General features: G+C 36.1%; 3 protein-coding genes and 1 long non-coding RNA gene across 18 annotated transcripts; 2 read left to right on the top strand and 2 right to left on the bottom strand.

The window, feature by feature from the left end:
* Positions 1-267: 267 nt before the first annotated feature.
* Positions 268-3,780, top strand: LOC111797066 (chorismate mutase 2). Of its 4 annotated transcripts, XM_023679956.2 has the most exons (7): positions 277-412; positions 518-656; positions 946-1,180; positions 2,082-2,168; positions 2,249-2,392; positions 3,231-3,323; positions 3,423-3,780. In XM_023679956.2, the coding sequence occupies exons 3-7, from the start codon at positions 953-955 to the stop codon at positions 3,651-3,653; spliced, it is 783 nt and encodes a 260-aa protein (XP_023535724.2). In that variant the 5' UTR covers positions 277-412; positions 518-656; positions 946-952; the 3' UTR covers positions 3,654-3,780. The 4 variants fall into 4 exon arrangements, with proteins under 4 accessions (XP_023535725.2, XP_023535723.2, XP_023535724.2 ...); XM_023679957.2 differs by having other exon boundaries at positions 268-656; positions 951-1,180; XM_023679955.2 differs by having other exon boundaries at positions 268-656.
* Positions 3,781-4,608: 828 nt separating this feature from the next.
* On the top strand, positions 4,609-9,629 carry LOC111797381 (DNA-directed RNA polymerase D subunit 2b-like). 4 transcript variants are annotated; one of them, XM_087124795.1, is made up of 7 exons: positions 4,609-4,926; positions 5,513-5,868; positions 6,019-6,225; positions 6,900-7,458; positions 7,578-7,693; positions 7,910-8,028; positions 8,332-9,629. In XM_087124795.1, the coding sequence occupies exons 5-7, from the start codon at positions 7,601-7,603 to the stop codon at positions 8,546-8,548; spliced, it is 429 nt and encodes a 142-aa protein (XP_086980921.1). In that variant the 5' UTR covers positions 4,609-4,926; positions 5,513-5,868; positions 6,019-6,225; positions 6,900-7,458; positions 7,578-7,600; the 3' UTR covers positions 8,549-9,629. The 4 variants fall into 4 exon arrangements, with proteins under 4 accessions (XP_086980921.1, XP_086980920.1, XP_086980923.1 ...); XM_087124794.1 differs by having other exon boundaries at positions 4,612-4,926; positions 6,900-7,693; positions 8,332-9,623; XM_087124797.1 differs by having other exon boundaries at positions 4,615-4,926; positions 6,900-7,693; positions 8,366-9,629.
* A 245-nt stretch (positions 9,630-9,874) lies between these two features.
* Positions 9,875-19,907, bottom strand: LOC111796778 (uncharacterized). 9 transcript variants are annotated; one of them, XR_015421448.1, is made up of 12 exons: positions 19,565-19,906; positions 19,320-19,441; positions 18,896-19,187; positions 18,506-18,663; positions 12,901-12,980; positions 12,791-12,809; positions 12,613-12,706; positions 11,734-11,890; positions 11,338-11,400; positions 11,089-11,244; positions 10,904-11,000; positions 9,884-10,595 (listed from the first exon to the last, which is right to left on the bottom strand). It is a non-coding gene; the product is annotated as an uncharacterized LOC111796778 (long non-coding RNA). The 9 variants fall into 9 exon arrangements; XR_002815425.2 differs by having other exon boundaries at positions 9,898-10,595; positions 11,089-11,174; positions 19,565-19,905; XR_015421453.1 differs by having other exon boundaries at positions 9,875-10,595; positions 11,089-11,400; positions 18,506-18,628; positions 19,565-19,907.
* Positions 19,908-20,558: 651 nt separating this feature from the next.
* Positions 20,559-25,491, bottom strand: LOC111797613 (uncharacterized). The gene is made up of 7 exons (XM_023680667.2): positions 25,262-25,491; positions 24,925-25,129; positions 24,095-24,296; positions 23,582-23,775; positions 23,330-23,483; positions 22,560-22,724; positions 20,559-21,238 (listed from the first exon to the last, which is right to left on the bottom strand). Exons 1-7 carry the CDS (start codon positions 25,437-25,439, stop codon positions 20,777-20,779), a joined length of 1,560 nt encoding a protein of 519 aa, XP_023536435.2. The 5' UTR covers positions 25,440-25,491; the 3' UTR covers positions 20,559-20,776.
* Positions 25,492-26,582: the final 1,091 nt, after the last annotated feature.

Here is a 26,582-nt window from a genome sequence, read left to right as displayed (position 1 = left end):
GCCCAGAAAAAACAGTTACAGTTTCTTTCGTCATTCTTTCGTCGGCATGCTACCAAAACAGGAGGGGTTAATTTTACGACATGTCGGTTTGCGAAAGAAGATATATTTAAAAGGACCAATAATTATGGTAGGGGTTAATTTTACGACATGTCGGTTTGCGAAAGAAGATATATTTAAAAGGACCAATAATTATGGTAGGGGTTAATTTTACGACATGTCGGTTTGCGAAAGAAGATATATTTAAAAGGACCAATAATTATGGTAGGGAAAAAAAATGAAAGATAAGGAAAGAAAATCTGCTTCACCAATTTGGAATTCCGCGTGGGGCCACGTCACTCCCATAGAGCAGGCAATCACGCCGCGCCGAATCATCCCGTCGCCGGAAATTACGGCCGATTCTTCCCCACCGCAGGTCCGGCCTACCGTCACCATCCCCACTTCTTTCTCATTAATTCATTTTTCGTAGGTTAGAAGCCATTTCTTCTTTCGCTTTGTCAATAATTCAGCGTCGTCTCAGAACGTTTCCTTGTTTTCGGTCCTCGTCCTTCCCTTGCCACAAGTTTTCGAGCGCTGGCATTTATCATAATTCTTCTCGGATCTCGAACCTCTATAACTGGAAGAGCAAACTAGCTTCAGAGCCGAATCGAAACGTGCAGGTCAGCCGTTTTTCTTAATCGATTTATACTTTTTAATGCCGTATTTTTCTCTCCTTTCAAAGCGATTTGTGAACGCAAGTTATTTTAAGGCATGGACATTATTTCTTGTTTGTTCGTGGATTTTTTAACGGTGATGTGAATTTCTACTTCCATTTTTGGCTGTATTCATACTTCCCGCTCGTTTCTTTGGATTTATAACCTCCCAGCGATTTCTTCATTTCATCGTTGAGGCTGACAATATTCTCTTGATCATGTCGTTTCTTATCCTGTTTCTTTTGGTATTGGCTAGAGAAGCCATGGCGGATGTTAGCTCTAATCCAATTTCGGCTTCGGATACATTGACGCTTGACGGAATAAGAGACTCTTTGATCAGACAGGAGAATTCTATTGTTTATAGTCTCATCGAGAGAGCTCGGTTCCCTCTCAATCGGCAGATATACCTTCAGAATAATGCTTCAATTCCTGGATTCTCTGGTTCTTTGGTCGAGTTCATTGTGAGAGAAACTGAGGCCATTCAAGCCAAGGTAAGTTCGTGTTTGTTCATTTACGTTGTATGCTTTCTTAGCCGATGTTCATCTCTTCTTAGCCGACTTGTTTGCGTGAGTGGAAGCATGTGAGATCCCACATCGGTTGTGGAGGAGAACAAAACATTCTTTGTAAGGGTGTGGAAACCTCTCCTAACAGATGCGTTTTAAAAACGGAGGGAAAATCCGAAAGGAAAAACCACAAAATGACAATATGTGGTAGCGGTGGACTTGGGTTTGGGCTGTTACAAAGAAAATGTTGCATAACCGCTCCATGAGCTTTGTTGATCTTCTTAGATTAAAGTATTGATATAATTAAATTTACTATAATCCATCCGTTTAAGCTTTTGAGTAGATTGATGGTTTAACATGATACATGTGATGTCCCACATTGGTTGGGGAGGAAAACAAACCACCATTTATAAGGGTGTGGAAACCTTCCCCTACCAAACGCGTTTGAAAGCCTTGAGGGGAAGCCCGAAAGAGAAAGTCCAAAAAGGACAATATGTGCTAGCGGTGGATTTGGGACGTTACAATACAAGAGCAAAAAGATATCTTGTTTTGAACACTTTGTAGCGTCACTTCTTCAAATATCGATATCATTATCTTAACTCATCAGCGTAACCGATGAGATACAGAACATGCTGTATATTACTGTAATGGCTTGGTTGCATGGGAGGCTAGACCATTGTTTAGAATGGTGAATCATATTGTTCATAAATGGCTGTAAATGAGAAACATCAAATCCCATTTGTAGAAACTTTCAAACTTTAATTACAGAACAGTTGTAGCCCAGGCTGGTTCTTATTGGTTCGTTTGTTACTTCTTTTTAGCTGGATTTGAGATTCTCGTTCAATTTGAATGTTTTCTTCTGATTATCTGTTTGGATTTTTGTCAACAGGCTGGTAGATATGAGAATCCTGAAGAAAATCCGTTCTTCCCTGAGAGCTTGCCTCGTCCATTGGTGAACCCTCGCAAGTATCCAAAGGTGACAGATTGTTTTGGAATTTGTGAAGGTTGCCTTTTCTGGTTGCCAATTTGTCGCAAACTAATCCAAGTTTTTTCCAGGATTTGCATCCTTCAGGCGCTTCAATTAATATGAACAAAGCCATATGGGAATTCTACTTCGACAAATTCTTACCATTGTTGGTTGCCGATGGAGACGATGGAAACTATGCAGCCACTGCTGCTAGTGATCTTGCTTGTTTGCAGGTAAACACACTTTGTAAACTTCTTGTACCTTGTTCTAGGTTCTTTATGATAATACATACAACCATGTCGAGACATGTCTTGTTAGCTACGGTAACATAATATTATTTCTGTGAGATCCCATATTGGTCGGAGAGGAAAACGAAACATTCTTTGTAATGGTGTGAAACCTTGAAGCCTGGAAGGGAAAGGCCAAAAAGGACCGTATCTGTTAGTGGTGGGCTTGAGCCGTTACAAATAGTATCAGAGTTAGACATTGAGCGGTGTGTTAGCGAGGACACTGAGCCCCGAAGGGGGTGTACACTGGGCCTCGAAGACACTTTGTATAGACACTTTGTAAACTTCTTTGTTCTAGGTTCTTCATGATAATACATACAACCCTGTCGGAGAAATGTCTTGTTAGCTACGGTAACATAATATTATTTTTGTGAGATCCCATATTGGTTGGAGAACAATGTTTGTAACTGTAGTATACGCGTTTTAAAATCTTGAGGGAAAGTCTAGAAGGGAAACGCCAAAGAGGACGATATCTGTTAGTGCTGGGCTTGAACCATTACAAATAGTATCAGAGTTAGACATTTGGCGGTGTGTTAGCGAGGACACTGAGTCCCGAAGGGGGTGTACACTAGGCCTCGAAGGGGGTGGATTGTGAGATCACACATTTGTTGGAGAGGGTAACGAAACATTCTTTGTAAAGGTGCATGAACCTCTTCCTAGCAGACGCGTTTTTAAATCTTGAGAGGAATCCCAAAAGGGAAAGTCCAAAGAGGACAATATCTATTAGCGGTGGGCTTAGGCTGTTACAATTTCTTTCACGTATAACAATTCAACTAAGTCTCAGGCGCTTTCGAGGAGGATTCACTGTGGAAAATACGTAGCCGAGGTGAAATTTAGGGATGCTCCTAAAGAATACGAAACTCCTATTCGCTCTAAGGTATCGTAAATTTATTATGATTGAATTAGCCAATAATATATGAAGTAGAAGAGGAGGAAGGGGTTTGGTAAAAACCAAGTTCATTGACTGTTTTTTCAGGAAAGAGATACTTTGACGAAGCTATTAACATTTGTAGCAGTGGAAGAGATGGTGAAGAAGAGAGTAGAGAAGAAGGCTATGGTGTTTGGGCAAGAAGTTACCCTCAACAACACAAACGAAGGAGGAAAGCATATGATTGATCCATCGCTCGCATCTCGCCTTTACAGCGAATGGGTAATTCCCCTCACGAAGGAAGTCGAAGTCGAGTACCTTCTATGTCGCCTCGAATGAATGTATTTGCAAGGATCAAAACCAACCGAGATTTTTGAAAAATTTGTAACGGTAATCCTGTCGTCATTTCAGATCAAAATAATAATGGAAGCCCATTCCGAGATTTAACCCGTAAATTTTTAGTGAAGTTCAACTCAACTCATTAAGACATACGCTCCGGTCCAAGAGACTAAAAGTAAAATTCTCACTTAAACAATATTGATATTAAAAAATAAGTAGTAAATTAAAGTTATTTTGATATACAATTAACTTAATTATAGTAATTATACAAAAAAAAAAAAAAAAAAAAAAAAAAAAAAAAAAAAAAAAAAAGTCAACTAAAAAAATATATTTTCACTAGAGAGGTATTATTTTCACTAACAAAAAGCTTACGTAAGAGTCTGGTATTATTTTATTTTAGTTTTTATATTTTAGTTTAATTATTTTTTAATTGTAATTAGTCAAATAAAAATAATAATTTTCATGTCACTAGATATAGAAGGGCAATAAAATACTAATTAAAAACACAGATACTATTCTTTTAAAAGGTAGAAAATATAGAGGATTAAATTGCTATTTTGATAATAATAACAACAATAATAAATAATAATAAGTAATATAATAATAATAATAATAATAATAGTAATTTAATAATAATAATAATAATAATAGTAATTTAATAATAATAATAATAATAATAATAATAATTTAATAATAATAATAATAATAATAATAATAATAATTTAATAATAATAATAATAATAATAATAATAATTTAATAATAATAATAATAATAATAATAATAATAATAATAATAATAATAATTTAATAATAATAATAATAATAATAATAATAATAATAATACCAGAGAAGCCCCCAATCACAACCAAGCACTGCCTTGGAATAATGAATTTACAATTAGCCCCCTCACATTTCTTCCTATTTGCCATTCGGACATACCACCCGTCTCCCGCCTTCATTATCCCTCCCGCGAAATATCCCCTCTCCGTAATGTCATTATTCAAAGTTCTCTCTCGCTCTCTCTCTCTCTCCTTCCTCAGTTCTCTACTCCATCCGTCTTTTACGCTTTTGTCTCATCGACAACGCTAATTCACTCCATTTCCTTGCGATTCATTGCTTCTGCAGCAGAGAAAGATCGTCTCCTCTCTGAAACTGGCGTCTGGCTCGAGCAAGAGCCGACGGCATTTTGTGGATGCTATATTCCGATATTTCTTCCAACGGATTTAGCAGGAGGAGGAGTCCGCAGGAGCTGGCCTAGGGTTTATTCTCTAAGGTATTTGATTCTGTTACTTGCTTGGTCGCAGGAAGTGATATTTGCTGCTTACGTTTAGGTATTGTGGACTTTTGAGTCTGTGTTTCGAGCATCGTAGCGTGAGAACTTTTTTCTTTTGGCGAGTTCAGTGTGTGTAGCGTGTATGTGGACTGATACTGGTTAGTGGCTTAGCTTTTACTTCAGATTTTGTCTCTATTCTTGTTTACCAGGCCCTACGTATGTAAAAATGTTGATTAACCTTTATCCACGAGCAACGTTGTAAATCCGCAGATTGTTTGATAGACGCTTCTGGTCAGTCTGCCTGTTTTACTTGGAATACTTGAGTATGCCTGTCTGATAGACGCTTTGTGATACGCTTCTGTTTAGTCTGATAGTCGCTTTGTGATACGCTACTGTTTAGTCTGCCTGTTTTACGTAGAAAATTCATCAGGCTTTTTGTGATACTACTTTTTGATAGACTCTTTGTGATACGCCTCTATTCCGTCTGCCTGTTTTACGTAGAAATTCAGCAGGCTATGTGACACTACTTGTTTGAGAAACTTAAGCATTTGTATTTGTTTCTTAAGCATGTCTTTATTTGTTATAGACCTAGAAACTAATGGAAGCATTAGGCGCAAAGGACGATATAGAGTGGAATAGTGAAGCGGAAGACTTATCACCTGAAACAGGTATGGATGCAGATGATGATGATGATTCTGAGCGAGTCAACATACAGATCTGGGGGAAACGTTTCTAAAAGATTTTTGTAAGAAGACAGCAATGATATTTTTCAATCAGACGGCCTTATCAGTCACCAAATCAACTCGTACAATGACTTCAAAAAAAGTGGTCTTCAGAAGGCCTTTGATTGTATGCTTCAGTGAGTATAACATGCTTCCTACGCATTCTCGATTTCAGAATATGACTTGTTCATCAAGGATGAAAAAGAATATCAGTGTAGAGGTGCTTAATTTACTGTGTAATTTTTACAGTCTTCGTGTCTTTTCTTATCCTTCATACCTAATAAATTGCTAATATTTGTTTGATGACTTGTGGACCCTGAGTTGGTTGAATAAATACCTAATTAGTTATTGGATACTTGTAATGTACTAGGTATATACTCAAAGGTTAGTTACAAGCGACAAAACTTGAAAAGATCAATATGTCGACGAGGATCTTATAAATCAAGATAACAGGGATTTCTTTATAGGAAGGCTACCTTTGATGGTGAATTCTGACCTTTGCTGGATGAAGGATGAGCAGAAACGTGACTCTGAATTTGATCATGGAGGTTATTTTTTAATCAAAGGTGCAGAAAAAGTGAGTACACTTCTCTCCCTCATTTGTCCCCTTTATAGTTGTGTATTATCTGTAAATAGAATTCACCGTTTTCTTAAATTCTACTGTCACCAAACAATCATTTCAAAACTTTTAATGGATTGTTTGTTTGAAGAGTTTTTTATTACCTTGGACAAGTTGACATTAATATGTATCCAGGAGTTCACATTATCTATAATAGAGATCATCCTGGTTCATGGTTAATTGGCTGCCTTTTTAAATTTGCATACACTAAAAATATAAATAAAAAGCCTGTGGCAAAGTATTGAGTTGTGTTCATATTTTTTGAACTTTATGGTATTGAATTATGTATTGGTTTTGTTTAATTATTTTTTTAACACACCATTAGCATGCTTATTTTGAAAATCATGAGTATGGTATTTCTTAGAAAATAGTTGCCTTGGAAACGAGAGCTATTAGGCTTAATTATTTGATCGATGTTCAGGCATGTGATCTGCCTCCTGATGGGACATAAAATTTAGTCAAGAAATTTTAGTTCACTACTAACTATATTTTGTAAAAATGATTAATTGATACCATCTTTTTCTCTGTATTGCAATTTTGAATATATATTTATTTCTCTTTCTGCATGCATATTAATCCAAGTGGTTAACTTTTGTTCCTTTTTAACCACTTTCTTTTCATGTTCATTCCAGATATTTATTGCTCAAGAGCAAATTTGTTTGAGAAGACTCTGGGTTTCTAATATTCAAGGTTGGACTGTGGCATACAGATCAGAAGTTAAGAGAAACAAACTAATTATTAGACTAGTTGAAAATTCCAAGCCTGAAGAACTATAAAGCAAGGAGAAAGTCCTCAATGTACATTTTTTGTCCACAAAAGTACCTGTGTGGATTTTATTCTTTGCACCTGGTGTTTCATCGGACAAAGAAATAGTAGATTTGATGGATTATGGCAGAGATGATCCCATTGTGAACTTGATATGTCATTTTCGTGTGGATACTTTAACTCACCAGTTACACTATCCACAAAGGCACTTTTATGTACAATGACTGCTGATTGCCTTGGAACACCGGGATACCTGTCATCCCACACCGGCATAGTACCAAAACCCGAGTTCTATGATGGTCAGAATGCTATTATGGCAGTCAATGTTCACCTGGGTTGCAACCAAGAAGATTCATTGGTAATGAACCGGGCCTCTTTGGAGCGTGGCATGTTTCGGTCTGAGCATATCGGAGCTACAAGGCTGAGGTAGATAATAAAGAATCTTCGGAGAAGAGGAGAAACTCTGATGGTGCAATAAATTTGGAAAAAACTCAAAAGTAAAATTAGACGACAATGGCTTCCCTTAAATCGGTGCAAATTTGCAGAGTGGAAACATTGTCATTGGAGGATGTGCGGAATCTGGAGCCGATCACAGTATCAAACTGAAACACACTGTGAAGGGCATGGTTCAGAAAGTTGTGCTGTCGTATGCCTGAGACAGGTACATAGATCTGATTTTAGATGGGCCTCGAACATATTGCGTAGCTAGTGTGTAACTTAATTAATGGTGCTTTCTATCTTGTATAATTAGAAGCATTGTCTCTTTCTCCAGGTTTGGTCTCCTTGTCTTGGAGTCCGAAGAGAATTTCCCCTTCACCATCCAGGGGATAGTTCCAGATATTGTTATTAATTCACATGTTTTTTTCCTTCGCGACAGACTTCTGGTCAGCTATTGGAAGCTGCTCTTGGGAAAGGGATTTCTTCTGGTGGTTGTTTGAAATCTGCGACTCCTTTCTCCACTCCTTCTGTTGATGTCATTACAGACCGGCTTCACAGGTAACTGTTTACCCTTGTCGTCATTACTGTTAATTTTTAAATTATTTCGTAGAAACTCTGGCTTTAGTTGATTGAGTAAATGCTTACCGGAACAACTTTCTGACTTCAAAGCAGATTAGTTTCTTTTAAATAAACCTATCACTAAAGTGACTTCTTAAGAAAGTGTAGGGACTGAACAGAATATTTAAAAGTTGGTGAAGAACTAAAATATAACATAATAGAAATCAAAATAATATAACCGTATAATGATAAGAGATTAGAGGAGAGAATCCAGCTGATTTTTTATGTTGAATTTATGAGCAGCCTTAGTGACTCTTCCCAGATGCATGTTTGTCAGAAATGCAAGAATGCTGCTAGTGTGATTCAACAATCGGTAGCTAGTGATCATAAGATAAGGGGTCCATATTGTCGGGTTTCCGAGTCAGTCGACGACATTGTGAGGATAAATGTACCCTGTGGAGCCAAGTTGTGCCAGGACCTCTTTAGCATGGTCATCGAGTTCGAAACACAACTGTGTTGATCATGACGCTGGAGGAAATAATTGGTTTCCATTTCCTTAAATCGTTTGACTAACTCTGAAGTTGTTTTGTAGGGGATCATGTGCTGCGATTTTGAAAGAATCTCACGACGGAAGGTGTTATTGGCCTCTCTTTGGGAAGGTAAGTTGTTCCTTGTCTCTGCTTAATGCTAAAATGAAGGGAATTAGTGGTGTCGATTGAATAGAAGTGAGTTTGGGATGACTTTTATTAGGGTAAATATAGAATTTTGGTCCATTTAAAAGTAGTTTTGAAAATCTTACCACTGAAAGATAATTTGTTAATTAGTCCTAGTTTTTCTTGAAGACATGTTTTCCAAAAAAATACCCCCAAACTAGACGAGATAGATTTAGACTTGATAGGGAGATTATTTATGCTTCCAAATCGAAAGATGGTTAAATTATAAATTAAATCACTAAACACTTGAGGAAATAATTTTTAAAATTAAAATTTAGTATGGAATGTATGTAGAACTTCAATTTAAAAAATATAAATATTTGATGAAGTATTCTTGAGATACTTAAAAACATAAACATAGGCATCAAACACGGAGGAGCTATCTATTAAAGGTGTATATGGTCCAAGTTAGGATGGTTGAGGAAAGTTTTTGGACCCATCCAAAAATTCAAGTTGATTAAATTGGTAACTCAACCAAACACAAAAATAGGTTGGGTTAGGTTGTTGGGTTAAATAAATTAGTTTTTTTTTTTCAAAAAAAATTATTTATCTACCATTCATAATTATTTGATATAATTGTAGATAAAAGATATTAAAAATTTACAAACAAGCACAAATTAATCTATAATCACTTAAAAAGTAAATTCTATCAATAACAAAGAAATATACTTACTTAAACATGACATCAATGAAATTGAAGGCTCTAAATTATTAAAAACTCATTATTAAAAAATATATATATAAATTGTAATATAATAATATTGTAACAAAGTAATAAATATGTCAAAAACTTAGAATTACCTATTGCAATCTTAGAATAAAATCTTTAAATTTATTAAAACTAATATATAAATTGTAATGTAATAATATGGTAACAAAAAGATAATAAATATGTCAAACTTAGAATTACCTATTGCAATTTTAGAATAAAATCTTTAAATCTATTGAAACTAATATATAGATTGTGATGCAATAATATCCAAATTAATTTTCTATCAATTTAATTTTGTATTCACTATTTTAGGCGTTAACTATTAAAACAATCACGAATCTATTGTAAATATTTGACCAATTAAAATATTTAAAACATAATATTTAAAATCATTTCAATGAAAAAAAATGGATGGGAAGTAAAAAAAAAAATTCTAAAAAACTTTAAGTTATCCAATCAACAAATATAGAAATTCTCAATTAAAAAATTTATTTAAAAATCTTAAAAACGAAAAATAATATGCTTTAAAATTATTCATAAAACACAGTGAGCTATATAAATGAAATATTAAAATATTTTTCTCAAACAAGAAAATAATAAAATAATAAAAACAATAAAATATTATAAAACTAAAAATAATAAAATAATAAAATAATATAAACAAAATTAAACAAAATAACAAAAAGAAATAATGTTCCTAGTTGGAGTCAAACCTCGGCATGAATATTTGTACCCTAAACTTCTTAATATATTTTAAAAAATTTTGTTTGGTTTGGGTCAATTAGAAGTTTTTATCCAAGAGATTTAAAATCGAACCCAATCATTTTGGATTCAAAAAAATGAACTCAATCCAACCCATCAAATTGTGTTGATTCAGTATATCGGGTTGAATGTACACCTCTACTATCTATTAAGAAAAATCGATGGGCTCATTAAAAACGATAATATATTATATGAGAGAAAAAAAAAAGTCATACCAAAATGGTCATTGACAAGATGAAATTCATCCTCTAGACCAGAGAAATTGAGTGTCTGAAACAATAATTATGGCACCACCAAATAGACGTCGGGTATATTTTTGCTTCTTTACCGTGAATTTGGTTACCGTAACGCAGTGGGCAGCAATAGTTCAGGTAATTCACCTGCCCGTGAAAAGTGGCAGTCCACCATATTAATTATTTTACCTCACACATTTCTTAAATACATCAATTTCAAAATCCTCTAATTTGATAAAAAAAAAAACATTTTTGTTTTAAATTCTTTTAGAGCTCAAGAAATAAAAATAGACAGTTTGAAAGAGTTGTTAGATAGAAATAAACTTGAAATTTTAGAAATTACGAACAATTTAATAAAGTAAAGGTTTATCGACCTCGAACACCCTATTGATGATAGAAATAAGGCGTCAGATGACAAATTTGAACTGTCCAAATGAATTTAGTAAGTTAATAACCTCATAGAAATCGGGAGATGCCTGCTTTAAAATTCCGATGAGGGATATACTGTATTCACGAGCAAGGCATTGGCCGAGACTTCGAAAACTCACAGATCTACAAATACGATGGGATAAAATAAGGATTAGAGAGTTAAATGTATTCCAAGAGAATAACAGACGTGTACATAAACAAGAAAACTCACAGATTTTAGAGTAACTTTCAGCTCAATGGCGGCGAGGCTTCTCTAAAATAACTTCAGGGTTGAAGAATACCATTCATCACAAGACTCTGCAGCCCCGTGTGGATTAAAACAAAAAATACTTCCGTGAAGTTTTGATTCTTAGTAGAGGTCAGCAAGCTATACACTTGATTGGTTAGTCTATGAATTCTACAAGTTGAAGTGTCCAACAGCATCATAAAGGTTTAGAAAAAAACATGATACAATGCTTACCAAGGCTTCCAAAATTTCCTCAACAGTGTCGTGGCTAAAACACACCTAGCTGTTGCATCGAGCCTGTGGAACAAGAAAGGCTTGGAAAATGATAAAGATCTAGAAGAAAAGAAAGAACACTTAAATCGTAATAAACCACAATCATTTGTGTGTGTGAGATGAATTCTATCTTATGGTTGTTAAAATCTAGTGTGCTAGTTGATGATTTATGACGAAGCTCACTATTTTACTCAGCCGACTGTTCTCGTAGCATAGCGTTGTTAATACTGCCCCAGGAAGTACAAAATCTCAAAAGTAAAATCAACTTCCAGCAATTTCTTTTGTATTAAGTTTAACATACGAAGAGGCTAGGACTTAAAGTAAACAAAGAGGAAGGTGTAGAAGAAAGAACAGTACTTGGAAAGAACGCTCCTGTTATCGGGAGCCTGAACTGGCGAAACGAGGTCACTTTTGGAGGATCGACAAGATCACCGAATGCAGCAAGAGATGATTCTATGACAGAAGGGTCATCGGTTATCATTTTACCAAGGCGTTCTTCAATTCCACCAAGTCTCTGCCAAAGTCATAGATTGATCATTACAAGCCATGAATGAATGAGAATGAGAAATAAAAAAGAATGAAGGAACAGAAAACTAACGGCATTGAGCGAATAGTGTCTAACAGAAGAATAAGAACTTCCACCTAACCACACAGCTTTACCACATTGATGACGTTCAATTTCCTTCATAATTTTTGGCTTTTTAATGCTTCAAGGGAAGCTATCCATGAGAAATTCTCATCCGTGCACTAATTATGGGATTTTCTATCTCTAGGTTTTATTCAGTTCGTGAAAAATGAATTCGCATAGTGCAAACCAGAGCAATATACTTTGAAGTTAACTCTATAAGTTTTATCTTCCAAATGAACTAATTTGAAGCATCCAACTTAAAATGGAATCCAAAATTGTTGCCACACCCGCAACTTAAATCAATTATTAATGTACTGTGTTCGATCGGGTCGTACATAGGACATGTAACTTTTAGTATTAAATAGAGGATTGTTTACTCGGACAATTTTTGCATCTTTTCATCAATCAATGAAAAGTTCTTTCCTGGTTTAGCTATCAAACATTTGTTGACAATCATATAGTTCTATTAAATTTCTCTCTTTTCAAATATTTAAATTCATTTGTTCAAACATCATGTTATGATAGTGTGTAATGAGCAATGTCATATACGAATCATTTAAATATCTGGATAGAAAAACATCACAAAAAGGTGATTGCAAAAATTGCACCTGTATTTGCAGTTCTATCAGTCACCACTTTGAACATGCCTGGAAGGGTAATCCCAGCCCCACCTCCCATCATGATACCGTCCAACAGGGCCACCTGATAAAAATAATAATTACAGGCTACAAAGTTTTATACACAGGATACTGAAGATCAGCAAATGCACTTACTAACTCTCTTTACCTCAACAGAATCATTAGGCCTGGAGAAAAAATATAAAGCACTGATGAGCTCCCTGTAGTCAATCTCTATACGAAACATCTCAACAGACAACATGAAGAGTTGTTACTTACATGTGGCTTCAAGTAAGTTCATTCAAGATACACAAATCTGTATAATGTCTCAAAGAACTTCTTGCAGTTTTCGATTTTCCCTGTGCCCAAAAGGAAAAGGGAGTGAGTTGAGGCTCTAACTTATTTGCATGAGATAATGAATGTAAGATGATAAAAAAACCTGTTAGCCATTAGTGTGAAAACTATACAAATCAATGGACGTGGATTATGTTGAAATATCATCACTAGCCCAATAGAGTCAAGCCCAATTATTGTATGAGCTCAGTATATTTATTTTAGTAGAGATTTTAGGAGAAATATTCAAATTTGTTAGGTCTAGATTCAAATCGGTTAGGTCTAGATTTAGATTGGTTAAATATAGATTGCTTACTCTTAGTATAAATACCTCTCCACCCTACCTAGGTTATTCATCCAAGAAATCCAAAAACAATAAAAAGCAGTAGTATTCTACAGAGTGTCTTGTATTCTCTTCTCGATTGGTGTTAATAAAGAGTGCGAGTGTTTCCCACAGTGAGTTGTGTTCAACATTTGGTATCAGAGCGAGGTGAGTGTAGGTTATCTGATCTCTTGGAATTCTTAGTATGCTCTGTGGTTGCAGCTCTGTCTGATCTTCCACATCAGAAACGATTTCTTAAGATTAGTAGTGAGTGAGTTTCTTTTGTATCGTGAGAAGTCTGTGACTCTGCAAGTCTTGTGTCAAAAGAACTTGTTTGGTATTACTGAGGTATGGCCAACACGATGGGTGATTTCCAAATCGTTGGAGGAATTAAGAAACTCAACAACAACAACTACAACACATGGGCAACATGCATGATGTCCTATTTACAAGGACAGGATCTTTGGGAGATCGTTGGCGGGTGCGAAACTACGCCGCCAGAGGATGATTCCAACGGCGCCTTGCGCAAATGGAGAATCAAAGCAGGCAAAGCAATGTTTGCCATGAAGACCACAATCGGAGAAGAGATGTTAGAACATATTTGGGATGACAAGACACCGAAAGAAGCATGGGACACGTTCGTGATGTTGTTCTCAAAGAAGAACGATACGAGGCTACAACTTCTGGAGAATGAGTTGTTGTCAATTACACAACGTGATATGACAATTGCTCAGTACTTCCACAAGGTCAAATCAATCTGTCGGGAGATTACTGAACTAGACCCAAAGTCCGCCATTGTAGAATCTCGAATGAAGAGGATTATAATCCACGGATTACGACCGGAATATCGAAGCTTCATTACTGCTGTACAAGGATGGTCCACTCAACCAACACTTGTAGAGTTCGAAAATTTGTTAGCCAGCCAAGAAGCCATGGCTAAACAAATGGGAGGCTTCACATTGAAGGGTGAAGAAGAAGCACTCTACACGAGTGAAAGTCGGAGCAATAATAGGCCGTCTACCAAACGTGGATACAATGGTGACAAAAGAAGCCACCAAGGGATTGCACAACCTGAGAGAGCTCAGAAGAACGACAACAAGAGTTTCCAAAGAACGAGATTTGGTGGTATTTGCTATAATTGCGGGAAAAAGGGCCATATGTCTAGAGATTGTTGGTCCAGGAAAAAGTCCATTGAAAACAATGTGGCAATATCCAAAAAGAAGATAGAAGATGAATGGGATGCAGAGGTACTATGTCCCATAGAAGAAGACGAGCTAGCACTCATGGCGACAATGGAAGACCATATCAACTATGAGAATGACTGGATCGTTGATTCAGGATGTTCAAATCACATGACTGGCGATCAGAGAAAATTGCAAGACAAGAAAGAGTACAAAGGAAGTCGTATGGTACGTACAGCAAATAACACACAGTTATCAATTGCTCAAATCGGCAATACGACAATCATACCTGGCAATAAGTCTGATACAGTGTCGCTACATAATGTTTACCATGTACCGGGTATAAAGAAGAACTTGTTGTCAGTGTCACAACTAACAACATCAGGAAGCTATGTCTTATTTGGGCCAGAAGATGTAAAAGTTTATCAAGATGTTAAGATAATAGGAAAGCCGACAATAGAAGGACGAAGAGTGGAGTCTGTCTACGTCCTATCTGCAGAGTCTGCCTATGTTGACAAGACCCGAAAGAATGAGACGACAGATCTATGGCATGCAAGATTGGGACATATTAGCTACCATAAGTTGAAGCTGATTATGGAGAAATCTATGCTCAAAGGTCTACCTCAACTTGAAGTCAAAACAGACGTTGTCTGCGCTGGATGTCAATATGGTAAAGCTCATCAATTACCATACAAAGAGTCAAGTTTCAAAGCAAAGAAACCATTAGAGTTAATTCACTCTGATTTGTTCGGCCCAGTCAAACAAGCATCGATCAGCGGAATGCGGTATATGGTGACATTTATTGACGATTACTCAAGATATGTGTGGATTTTCTTTATGAAAGAAAAGTCTGACACGTTCTCAAAGTTTCAAGAATTCAAGATGATGGTCGAAGGAGAAGTAGGAGCGAAGATCCGTTGTCTACGTTCAGACAATGGCGGAGAATACACGTCAGATGAGTTCGATCAATATTTACACGAGTGTGGGATACGACGTCAATTTACATGTGCCAACACGCCACAACAAAATGGTGTAGCAGAAAGAAAGAATCGACACCTTGCAGAAACCTGTCGAAGCATGTTACACGCAAAGAACGTTCCAGGAAGATTTTGGGCTGAAGCTATGCGAACTGCTGCCCATGTGATCAACAAGCTTCCTCAACCAAAGCTAGGGTTCGTCTCACCATTTGAGATACTATGGGATATGAAACCTACAATTAGTTACTTCCGAGTATTTGGCTGTGTTTGCTATGTATTTGTGCCTGACCATCTACGTAGCAAGTTTGACAAGAAAGCAGTCAAGTGTGTATTTGTTGGATACGACAATCAAAGAAAAGGATGGAGGTGCTGTGATCCAACAAGTGGAAAATACTATACATCAAGAGATGTAGTTTTTGATGAAGCATCTACATGGTGGTCCTCGGAGAAGAAAGTCTTACCAGATTCAAACATCGAAGAAATTCTACAACAGAAGCTGGGGGAGCAAACTACACAAATTCAATCAAATGTCGATGCACCTGAAAATCCAAGTGACATTGATATTGACAAGCAAGAGGTGACTCAATCAAGCGAATCTGATAAAAATGAAACGACACATCAACAACTTAGGCGATCAAATAGAATCCGAAGGCCAAATCCTAAGTATGCAAATGCAGCTATTGTAGAAGATAGAGTTTACGAACCAGAGACATATGAAGAAGCATCACAAAACTCGGTTTGGCAGAAAGCGATGGAGGAAGAAATTATAGCCTTGGAGCAGAATCAAACTTGGGAACTAGTGCCAAGACTAGGAGATGTCAAACCCATCTCTTGCAAGTGGGTCTACAAAATAAAGCGTCGACCGGATGGATCAATCGAGAGATACAAGGCTCGACTCGTGGCTCGAGGATTTTCTCAACAATATGGACTAGACTATGATGAAACATTCAGTCCAGTGGCAAAGATTACTACCGTACGAGTCCTGCTAGCACTCGCAGCAAGTAAAGATTGGAAACTGTGGCAAATGGATGTGAAGAATGCCTTCTTGCACGGAGAGTTAGACAGGGAGATTTATATGAACCAACCAAAGGGATTTGAGAGTGCAGCTAATCCTAATTATGTATGCAAGCTTAGAAAAGCTCTTTATGGACTGAAACAAGCACCGAGAGCTTGGTATGGTAAAATTGCTGAATTTCTTACCCAAAGTGGTTATTCAGTTGCGCATGCAGACTCTAGCCTATTCATCAAAGAAAGAGAAGGAAATTTAACAATTGTGTTGGTCTACGTGGACGATTTGATTATCACCGGAGACGATGAAAGAGAAATTTATCAAACAAGAGAAAATTTATCAGTACGCTTTCAGATGAAAGAGCTAGGAGAGCTTAAACACTTCTTAGGCCTAGAAGTTGATCGCACAGATGAAGGACTGTTTCTCTGCCAACAAAAGTATACAAGAGATATGCTTCAGAAGTTCAACATGTTAGAGTGCAAGCAAGTTTCAACACCGATGGAGATAAATGCCAAGATTTGTGCACATGAAGGCAAAGAGTTGAACGATGAAACAACGTACCGACAACTAGTAGGTAGTCTTATCTACCTAACTTTAACTCGACCTGATATCTCTTATGCAGTTGGGGTTATGAGTCGATACATGCAAAGTCCAAAGAAGTCTCATCTGGATGCAGCTCGACGGATCTTGAGATATATCAAAGGTACAATCGACTATGGTCTTTTGTACAAAAGAAGCAAAGACTGCAAGCTAGTTGGATACTGTGATGCTGACTATGCAGGAGACCACGATACTCGGAGGTCAACCACTGGGTATGTGTTCAAGTTTGGTTTGGGAACAATTTCTTGGTGTAGCAAGAGACAACCAACAGTATCATTATCAACTACAGAAGCAGAGTATAGAGCAGCGGCTGGAGCAGCTCAGGAAAGTACATGGCTGAAACTCTTGATGGAAGATTTGCACCAGAAAATTGACTATCCAATATCACTTCTTTGCGACAACCAATCTGCGATTCGCCTTGCAGAAAATCCAGTGTTTCATGCTAGAACAAAGCATGTGGAGGTGCACTACCATTTCATTAGAGAGAAGGTCCTAAAGGAAGAAATCGAGATGCAGCAGATCAAGACAGATGACCAAGTGGCAGACTTGTTTACAAAAGGGCTGAGTACTGGCAAACATGAGAGTTTTCGCTGTCAGCTCAACATGGTGCAGCGAATGAGGACTAGTGCTGAGGGGGAGTGTTGAAATATCATCACTAGCCCAATAGAGTCAAGCCCAATTATTGTATGAGCTCAGTATATTTATTTTAGTAGAGATTTTAGGAGAAATATTCAAATTTGTTAGGTCTAGATTCAAATCGGTTAGGTCTAGATTTAGATTGGTTAAATATAGATTGCTTACTCTTAGTATAAATACCTCTCCACCCTACCTAGGTTATTCATCCAAGAAATCCAAAAACAATAAAAAGCAGTAGTATTCTACAGAGTGTCTTGTATTCTCTTCTCGATTGGTGTTAATAAAGAGTGCGAGTGTTTCCCACAGTGAGTTGTGTTCAACAGATTATTGTCTTAAAGAAGGCCAACCAAGGGAAAGATTTCCATAGTGTGAACTGTCTAATTCACTAAGTTTAAAGAACTTTCAATTGAAGTTTTCTCTATTTCATCCAACCAAACCGGTCGGGAACATTAAGCCATGATTTCTCTTCTTTATCCAAATAAAGAGTGGTGACAATGGCTTCCGAATCTAAAGTATTAAAAGTCGTCACATATTTCCTTTAAATTACTTGAACAATCCTTAGCACTCTAAAGTGTGTGACATGTAATGTTGATCTGTGAAGGGAGAGAATTAAAGACTAATTGTGAGGTTTCCTACGATAAAAAGGGAGATCCATTGAGTTCAATTTCTCCTTCCCTCTATCCCTCCAGGATTTTCCTCTCTAGTCTCAATATAGACAATGTGGAGGTTTTCCTCTTCATTCTATTTCTTGAAATATGAATTAGATCAAATTTTGAGATAAACGGATAAAGCAGAGAAGGTGTGGGAATGAGTGAAATCTTCTTACTACATTTTGGCTAGTGGCCGCCTTTCTTACTTTTGACCAGTTGAAGAATGCTTTCATGATTTCCCTAATATGCTATAGGTCTTGACTTCCAGTCATCTCTCGTCTCCATTTGCATCTTCTATCCTTTTCAATACATTTGTTTCATATTGATAAGTTTGCTGAAATGACAATCATATAAGTTTCCCTGAGAAACTGATAAAATTTACAAATCATAACGAGAACAAAATTAACATTAAACAAGTAATGTCAAAGCCTATTGATGCCTTCGCGGATTCTCAATGCTCCGTAGCTAAACAGAATAGTATAAAATTGCATGATCGTATGAACGCCTTAACCAATGCGAATGACTAGTTTGTTAAGTTCCATTCGAAACATCAAAAGACCTCTCACCTTCATTTGAGAAATGATTAAGCGCGACAACATCTGCACCGGAGCAAAACGCCCTGCCACATAAAATGACGCTGCACAGATACGTCGGTAGAACAAGTCCTAATGATAAAAACACGAGCTAAACTTTCAATTAAGAGGTTTCTGACACTGGAAATATAACAATTAAATCGGAGAAAGTGCTCGACGTTGAACAGCCGTGAATGTACGCATAAATCAGTCCACATCTTCATTAAGACAAATCCGATATCAGAATTTTCCTCCACGATTCATACAGATTGTTCAGCGGGGCTACCTACGACAAATACAACTCGTAGTTGAACATTTTTGAATGAGGACGCAATTATCAACCAAACAACCAAACAAAACAGCAAACTAATCTCACAACACAGAAAGGAAGCAAAGAATAAAAAAATAGGAAAAGAACCATGGAAGTAGTGAGCATTGAGAGCCGATGGTCTATTGAGGATAGCTGCTCTAGACTTCGGTCCTCCTTTCACTAGAATCTAACGATCACATAAACACCTCTTCAGAAACAAAAACCGGTACCTGCACAGTAGGCTCCTCCACCGAAAATGAATCGAGTTTAGGAGAGAAAAAACAGATAGAAAGAGGCGCATTTCCGCGTTTGATTGCTCGTTAACAAACTAAAAAAGAACTCCGAATACAAACCTGGTCGAAAACATCATCAGTTTGAGCATAGTTTGGTAGAGAAGAAAAGCCTCTCTTCAGGTTAGAAAAAGAGCTAAAACGCTGAAATGAAGATCTCCTCACAGCTTCCACTGCTTTCAATTTCTGCATCTCTCCCTATCTGTCTGGAAATCGGTGTGAATTCTTCTACACTCCACAAGGTTTGTTCTCGTCTCTGGTCATTCGAAGTTAAGAACAGACCTTCAAGTTTCAAGCGAAGTTCCGAAGCGCATACAATATTCGAGCGACTCGAGAAATCTTGCTCCCTGCTGCTGCCAAGCGCTCGTTCTTGATTCAGAGATTTTGAGACCATCTGGTGTTTAGTTGGAGGGAAAATAACCAATTTCATTTGGCGCTGATTCCAGATAAATGGGCCGAAGACTCCTTTGTGGTGAGGCCCAATCCCAACCATACAATGGCCCAACAATTTGGGAACCCGGTCCAGCAAACGGCCCACGTGGATTTGATACCATTTTAGACATTTTTCTGATTATTAACATTTTTTTTTTGTTATTTATATAGCATACTTATTATTTTTTAAACCAATCTATAACCTAATTTATTTGTACCATAAAAAAATTTAGAGATTTAAACATCTGACCTCGAGATAAAGAGTATATATTAATTACCTATAAACCACGCTCACTTGAGCATATAACGTAAAATTTAATTTTACTTTTTATGATAAATACAAAAAAATAGAAGAAATAAGTTTAAATTTTCTCTCGAGCTAAAAATAAATAAAATGTTTGTATAAATTACTGCTTTTTTTTTTTTTTCCATTTTTTAGTTTTACTAGCGAGAGAGGTCTGTTCCTTTCCATTTTTTAGTTCGACAACATGTGAGAGAGATCCGAGCCTCTGGTATATACCTTAACCAATTGTAATATGTTAACGTTAGTGGACCATTTATTTTTGGAAGTCAGAGGATTTGTTAGGACGGAGATTTTAAAAAGTATTTTTAAGCACTTAGAAAGTCATTTCAAACCGACCCTAACTTTTAAAACTTTCAAATAACTCAAACTTGAGACAAATCAAAGATGTTTTCAACTCTATTTCGAGTACGAGTAACCTAAATAACACAGACTAACAATGTCATCCTTCAACACCAAATCTAAACTGGATTTGTAACACTAACAATCAAGTGAAGAGCTCGTTCCTTGCAGTTTCATCAAACCTTTCACTCAAGGGCAAATCAACTGGAAAATGTAGGGCCGTCCTGTAAGGCTTCAACAGGGACAGTATAAGGAGAATTCCAGTCAGCGTCGAACACTTCTTGAAGCTGCTTAACAACAGCTGGGTTGTATGTTCCAAAGCTAACACCAGAGGTTGCATAAAAGTAATCCCACGCAAGATTGCTTGTTCCTATGTGGGCTCTAACGTTACTAACTGCAAACTTTCCATGTTGAACTCTTGTAAAACTGGGATATGTATTGTTTGTTCTAGTTCCGTTCGGATAAAGTGCTGGTCCTGTTCGGTTGTATCCGGGAACGACATAGTACTTGATCTCAACTTTTCCAAAACAATGATTGAATTTTGAAGAGTTGCAGAGGATGTTCGAGTAGAGAAGAGACTTGAGATATGGATCGGTGTTCTCGACAAAATGTGTCCAGTACGATACCAATAACTTGACGGTTGCATTTTTCGAGAAGATGACCTATAAGAATAAATGGTTTTTGTCAAGATTCAAAATCTAGAATGCACACCCTTTTCTACCAGGCTGTACAAAATAAACTCGGAATTGAAAGGGTTGTGGTTAGAGTGCAGAGGATACCATACGTGATATGAACCAAGACATCAATCATGCAATATAAACTTCATGGAAGATGTGAAGATGATGTTGTGCAAATTATCACAATATGTTACAATTCATGCCACGTTAAAGAAGAATCAAGCTTCATTTATTCTTAGATGGTTACAAATTTTGGGTGGATGATAATTTTGAATTACTGTGTTTCTTTAATGTATTTTAAGGCTTATTTACATAGTGACTAATGATGGTCATAATGTAGACCGTGGCTAAGTATGGTCATAAATATGAAAGTTACAACTCTAGAAGTGCCTCATGGAAGGCTAAGGTTTTAATTTTGAGGCTATATAAGCCATGTATATTGTCTTGGAAAATGTAGTAAAAATAGCATTTGTGCTTTCTTTAGCAAATTACTAAGTTTTTTTTGCAATTCTATATAGTTGAGGTTGCATGTTTAGAATCATTCAAGCTTGACATGGTCAATCTTGCTTGGGTAGTGATTCAAATCTTAGTAAAGTGTTCTTCAGATATTTGATCAACCAGGTAATCCGAATTTTACTTTCCCTTAAGTGATTCCTTATCATTAGGGCTAAGTGTTCTTACCTTTTCCTTTAGACAATGACTAAGTTTCTTTGCAATTCTATGAGTTTAGATTGTATATTTAGAATCATTCAAGCTTGACATGATCAATCTTGCTTGTGCAGTGATTCGAATCTCAATCAAGTGTTCTTACCTGAGATATTTGATCAACAAATTAATCCGAATTTTACATTCCCTTTGGAGTGATTCCTTATCATTAGGGCTAAGTGTTTTTACCTTTTCCTGTATTGTAGGGCTAAGTTTTTTTTTTTGCAATTCTACGAGTCTAGATTGCATCTTTAGAATTATTCAATCTTGACATGATGCAACAGCAGCACCAGCTCTACGAAGTCAGAATCGAATCAAGCTCAGAATCGAATCTTTGAGTGATTCAAATCTCAAACAAGTTTCTTACCTTGAGATATTTGATCAACAAGGTAATCCAAATCTTACTTCCAGTGATTCCTTATCATTTGGTATCAGACCTTTCCAATACGATTTCACATCATTTCAATACTTGACATGAATGCTTAACCATTGCTTACTTTTGCGTTAAATGTTTTGCAAATATCAACAACCGCACGAAAAATGGCAGTACATCATAACATTAACCACATAAGCAGGCAAGTAAAGTCGAGCTAAAACTTACCTCTGATATTGCAGAAGACAAGGACGACCAGAAAATTGTTGGTGTGGTAAATTCAGACTGACCCAGCCAGTCCATGGTACTAATCCTAACAATTTCTCCACTGCTCACGGATTTAATTGTGTCCGACCATGCCTGTTCATCAGATTGGTACCTGCCAAATAATAACTGTGGACTGCAAATGATTTCAAAGTGGAGGATGAAATTAGTTATACTACATGAAAAACTAAATGTAAACCGTAGCTATTGAGTATCATTACCCTCCAAAAACAGTATCATCTCTCAGCCCATACAGCAAACAATGGATACCAGCCCAATTCTTTTTATTCGTTCTTCCTAAAAGCTTCTAGTTAATTTTGGCTTGGTGGGAATCTCAAACGCCTGCCCCTTGGGCGTCTGAATTCCTCGTGTTTCGTGGGATTTTCTGGTATAAAACGATGTCGAGGCATCTTACATCCTCGTCCTAGTAACCATATTTCAGGGAAGTAAGGATTTTTAGGATGCCTAATTGACATCAAAATCCGACAGAAGTCCAGAAAATAAACATTTTACTTGAAGCTAAATGGTAGTTCGTAGAACATGATAATAATTCACTACAGTAAATTCGGTTCGCACCTAAAACTATGATGTTAAATTAATATTTGGTAAAAAGAATTTGTAATATTTATTAATTCACTTCACTATTTCCCAAGCTCTATATCAGCTATTTTAGCCATTAGACTCCATATTGCGGAAGAGAAATAGCCCAAAAAGGTGAAAATATTGGCAAATACCTCTGGAGGAGCGAAAGATAGATAGCAAGAGTGAGGCAGCAAGGTTGAAAAGCTGCTCCCAGGAGTTTGGATTGATAAGTTGAGTGTGGAAGGATCTGATATAAATGGATATCCTAACGTATGGGGAATGTTCACATATGGTGGAAGCGGTGACCTGCAAAAAGAAGAAAAAATATCTACTGCCAATATTGAATACACTACAAAAATACATTATTCTGTAAAAAGAAGGAAAACGAGAATTGTTCGACATGCCTGCATCTAGACTCGGGATCGATAAAATATGACCAGCAAGGAACTTTTCTCTGTATCTGCCATTGGTGGTCGAATACCGTTCTTGTGTAATCCGTGTGATTAAGAAATGAGAGTTTCAATAGATTGTCAAAATAGACCTTGACATGAGCTGCTATGCTTGGACAGCCAGTTAGATATATTCCGAGTTCCTTCACCTAAAACCATCAAGTGATTGGGGCATCAACTTAGACTGTAGACTCCCAGCCCGAGCCCACTGCTAGTAGATATTGTCTTTTTTGGACTTTCCTTTTCGGGCTTCCCCTCAAGGTTTTTAAAACGCATATGCTAGGGAGAGGTTTCCACACTCTTATAAAGAATGTTTCGTTCCCCGAAAATCAGTATTGTATATTTCACCAATAAATAAGAACCATTATCAGAGATTTGGAGCTCTATCTGTTTTAAACTCTCCTCGTCAATAAACAATGCGGTTGAAGTAAGTTCTTAATATAAAAAGTACTTCCAGAACCAGCTTACCTGTGAGAGAGATTTCCAGTCCTGGTTTGCAGACCCTATATACACATCTTTATCATCAGATATCCAAACTTTGGTATGGACTATGCCTGACCCATACCAATCACCGAGTAATAACGTTACATCCTGCACGTTTGGCCTTCCAGAAGCTAAGTCAGCCGGTTCCTTTCCATAGTTAGGATATACCCCCGAGTGAGATACGAGCCTACCTAATGAAAAGTTGTGAAATTAATTAACGTAATGAAGAACTTCTGATATGAAATAAGTATGAAGATTTCATTCGGGTTCACTCAATCACTTGTCCCTTAACTAATGAAAGTTTCATAATTATGCTTTTTAAGCCATGAACTTGTTCCGTTGCAATTTCTTGTGTTTAGATTTACATGCTAGAGTCATTCAAGTAGTCTTGATCAAACTATCTTATATAGTGATTCGAATCAAGAGTTTTCTTTACTTTTGATCTTGATTATCAAGATAATCCGTTCCAAAACTTTCCCTTGGGTTATTCTTATCGTTTTTGGGATTCTTGGATAATTTAGAACTACACATCTCGTTCTTTAACAAGGTTGTTACATCAAATCCCTAAGTTTTTCGCAATAACTTCAAGATTATACAAATGTGTATCATCTAAAAGACAGAGTAATAACTTACAAATTCAGCTCATCATCCTCAAGGAGTAAAATATGCATATTTTTATCTACCAACCAAGTATAGTTGAATACTACAAGTTTATAAAGTCAACGGCAGAGCAGTTTACCATTTGGATTTAAACCATTTCCATCTCCAAGCCCTAAATTATTGTCAAAGCAACACCAAAACCAAATTCAATCTACCTGACATTCACATGGCGATCAGCAGCTTTCTCAATGGCAGAATAAACATCATAACCTTGATAAGCCCCAAATTTCTTCAAATCCTCATTTGAATATCCATATTCCCCCGAGCGAGAATCATCGGGAGCCGCTAGTAAGTCCCAGTATTGAGCAATGATATCCAATCGCTGCGTCGAGTTCCCAGCTAACCATACAAATACATCTCCTGATAATCCACAAACCTAAGAACTAAGTCACGCTTTCTAGGTATCCAAGCGGAGATAATCGGAGCAAAAAAATTAACGAAGATCATCAAATGAATAAGAAATGCAAATGACAAAAAGACTATGAGATTTACGTGTAGATAAGACGCCTTGAACCCGCTGTAGCTGCGGCATATCGGTAGGAATCGATTGTACAAGCCAAGCCTTGCATTGTGGTTGGCTGAAGGAGAGAACAGGCGGGAACTGGCTGGTGAAGAAGAAGAGCGCGCTGAAAATGGTGGTTACAGTTACAGTCACAGTCTGCACTTCCATTTTCCCTCCTCCTGTTTGCGCGTTGATCTTCCAAATTTCTAGCGCAAAGGATTCTTTTGTCCTGAATTAATTAATTTATTTTTTATTCTTTTTATTTTTTTGATATGAAAGTAAATCCGATAATTAACTTATAGTTTTATTGATGAAATTATAAGATGGTTATAATTTACATAATTAAAAATAATAATTATATTAATTTGATTAACCATTATGCATTTAGGAAAATAAATAAAATTTAAAATTTAAAATTTGGACTAAAAAATATTAAAAATTAGATTGTCATTAAAGCCATCCTAATTGATTTTATTTTTTATTTTTTTAATTATTTTGTAAACTGTAAAAATTATGCATAAAAATGAAGAAACAAGATAAGTGACAGAACACGGACTAAAGTCAACCAGGTGCAAATACGTTCTTTTTTTTTTTTTTTTTTTTTTTTAATAGGACAAATTAGGGTAAAAATGAGTGTCGGTGGGAAAAAAAAGAAAAAGAAAAATAATATATATCTTTCTATAAAAAATAATATACACTTGATTGTAGTCCTTTTGGATTTTTTTTTTTTATTATTATTATTCAATAATAAAATAATGTACTGGAATGAATATGATAATTATAATGATTTAAATCGAGTTAATATTTGTATATAATATAAGTAATAAGACAAATTATGACAGCTAATTATTTTATTACACAGGCATCAAAGGAGCCTTGAAATAAACTCATCTCATTTAGAGAGTGAAATTATTGTTAAAAATATTTAAATAAATTGATAATTGTCAATTATTTATAACAATTCAAAAAAATATAGCTAAAATGAGTTTGTAAAGTAAAAATGGTTTTTGTTAGATGATCTTCCTTCTCACCTATTTAAAACAAGTATCTAACTTGATTATGTTACAAGAGATGTATAGAAACGTCTTTTAACTTCATTAAATTGCACATGAAACATAGATTAGTGTTGTAATTTTAGTATGTCCTTTATTTTTTTTTTTTTAATTTAAATATTTAGTAAGTTTTGTTTCGAAGAGCATTAAAGAAAAGTATGTTCATACGTGTTTAATAAATTACGAAACACACATATGATACATAATCGATAAGATTTCACATAAAGTACTAAAACTAAAATTTTATTAGTTTTTATTT

This window comes from Cucurbita pepo, chromosome 6, assembly GCF_057944985.1.
Source record: "Cucurbita pepo subsp. pepo isolate OVF chromosome 6, ASM5794498v1, whole genome shotgun sequence".
NCBI classification, from domain to species: Eukaryota; Viridiplantae; Streptophyta; class Magnoliopsida; order Cucurbitales; family Cucurbitaceae; genus Cucurbita; species Cucurbita pepo.
This window is presented reverse-complemented; position numbering and strand designations above follow the sequence as displayed.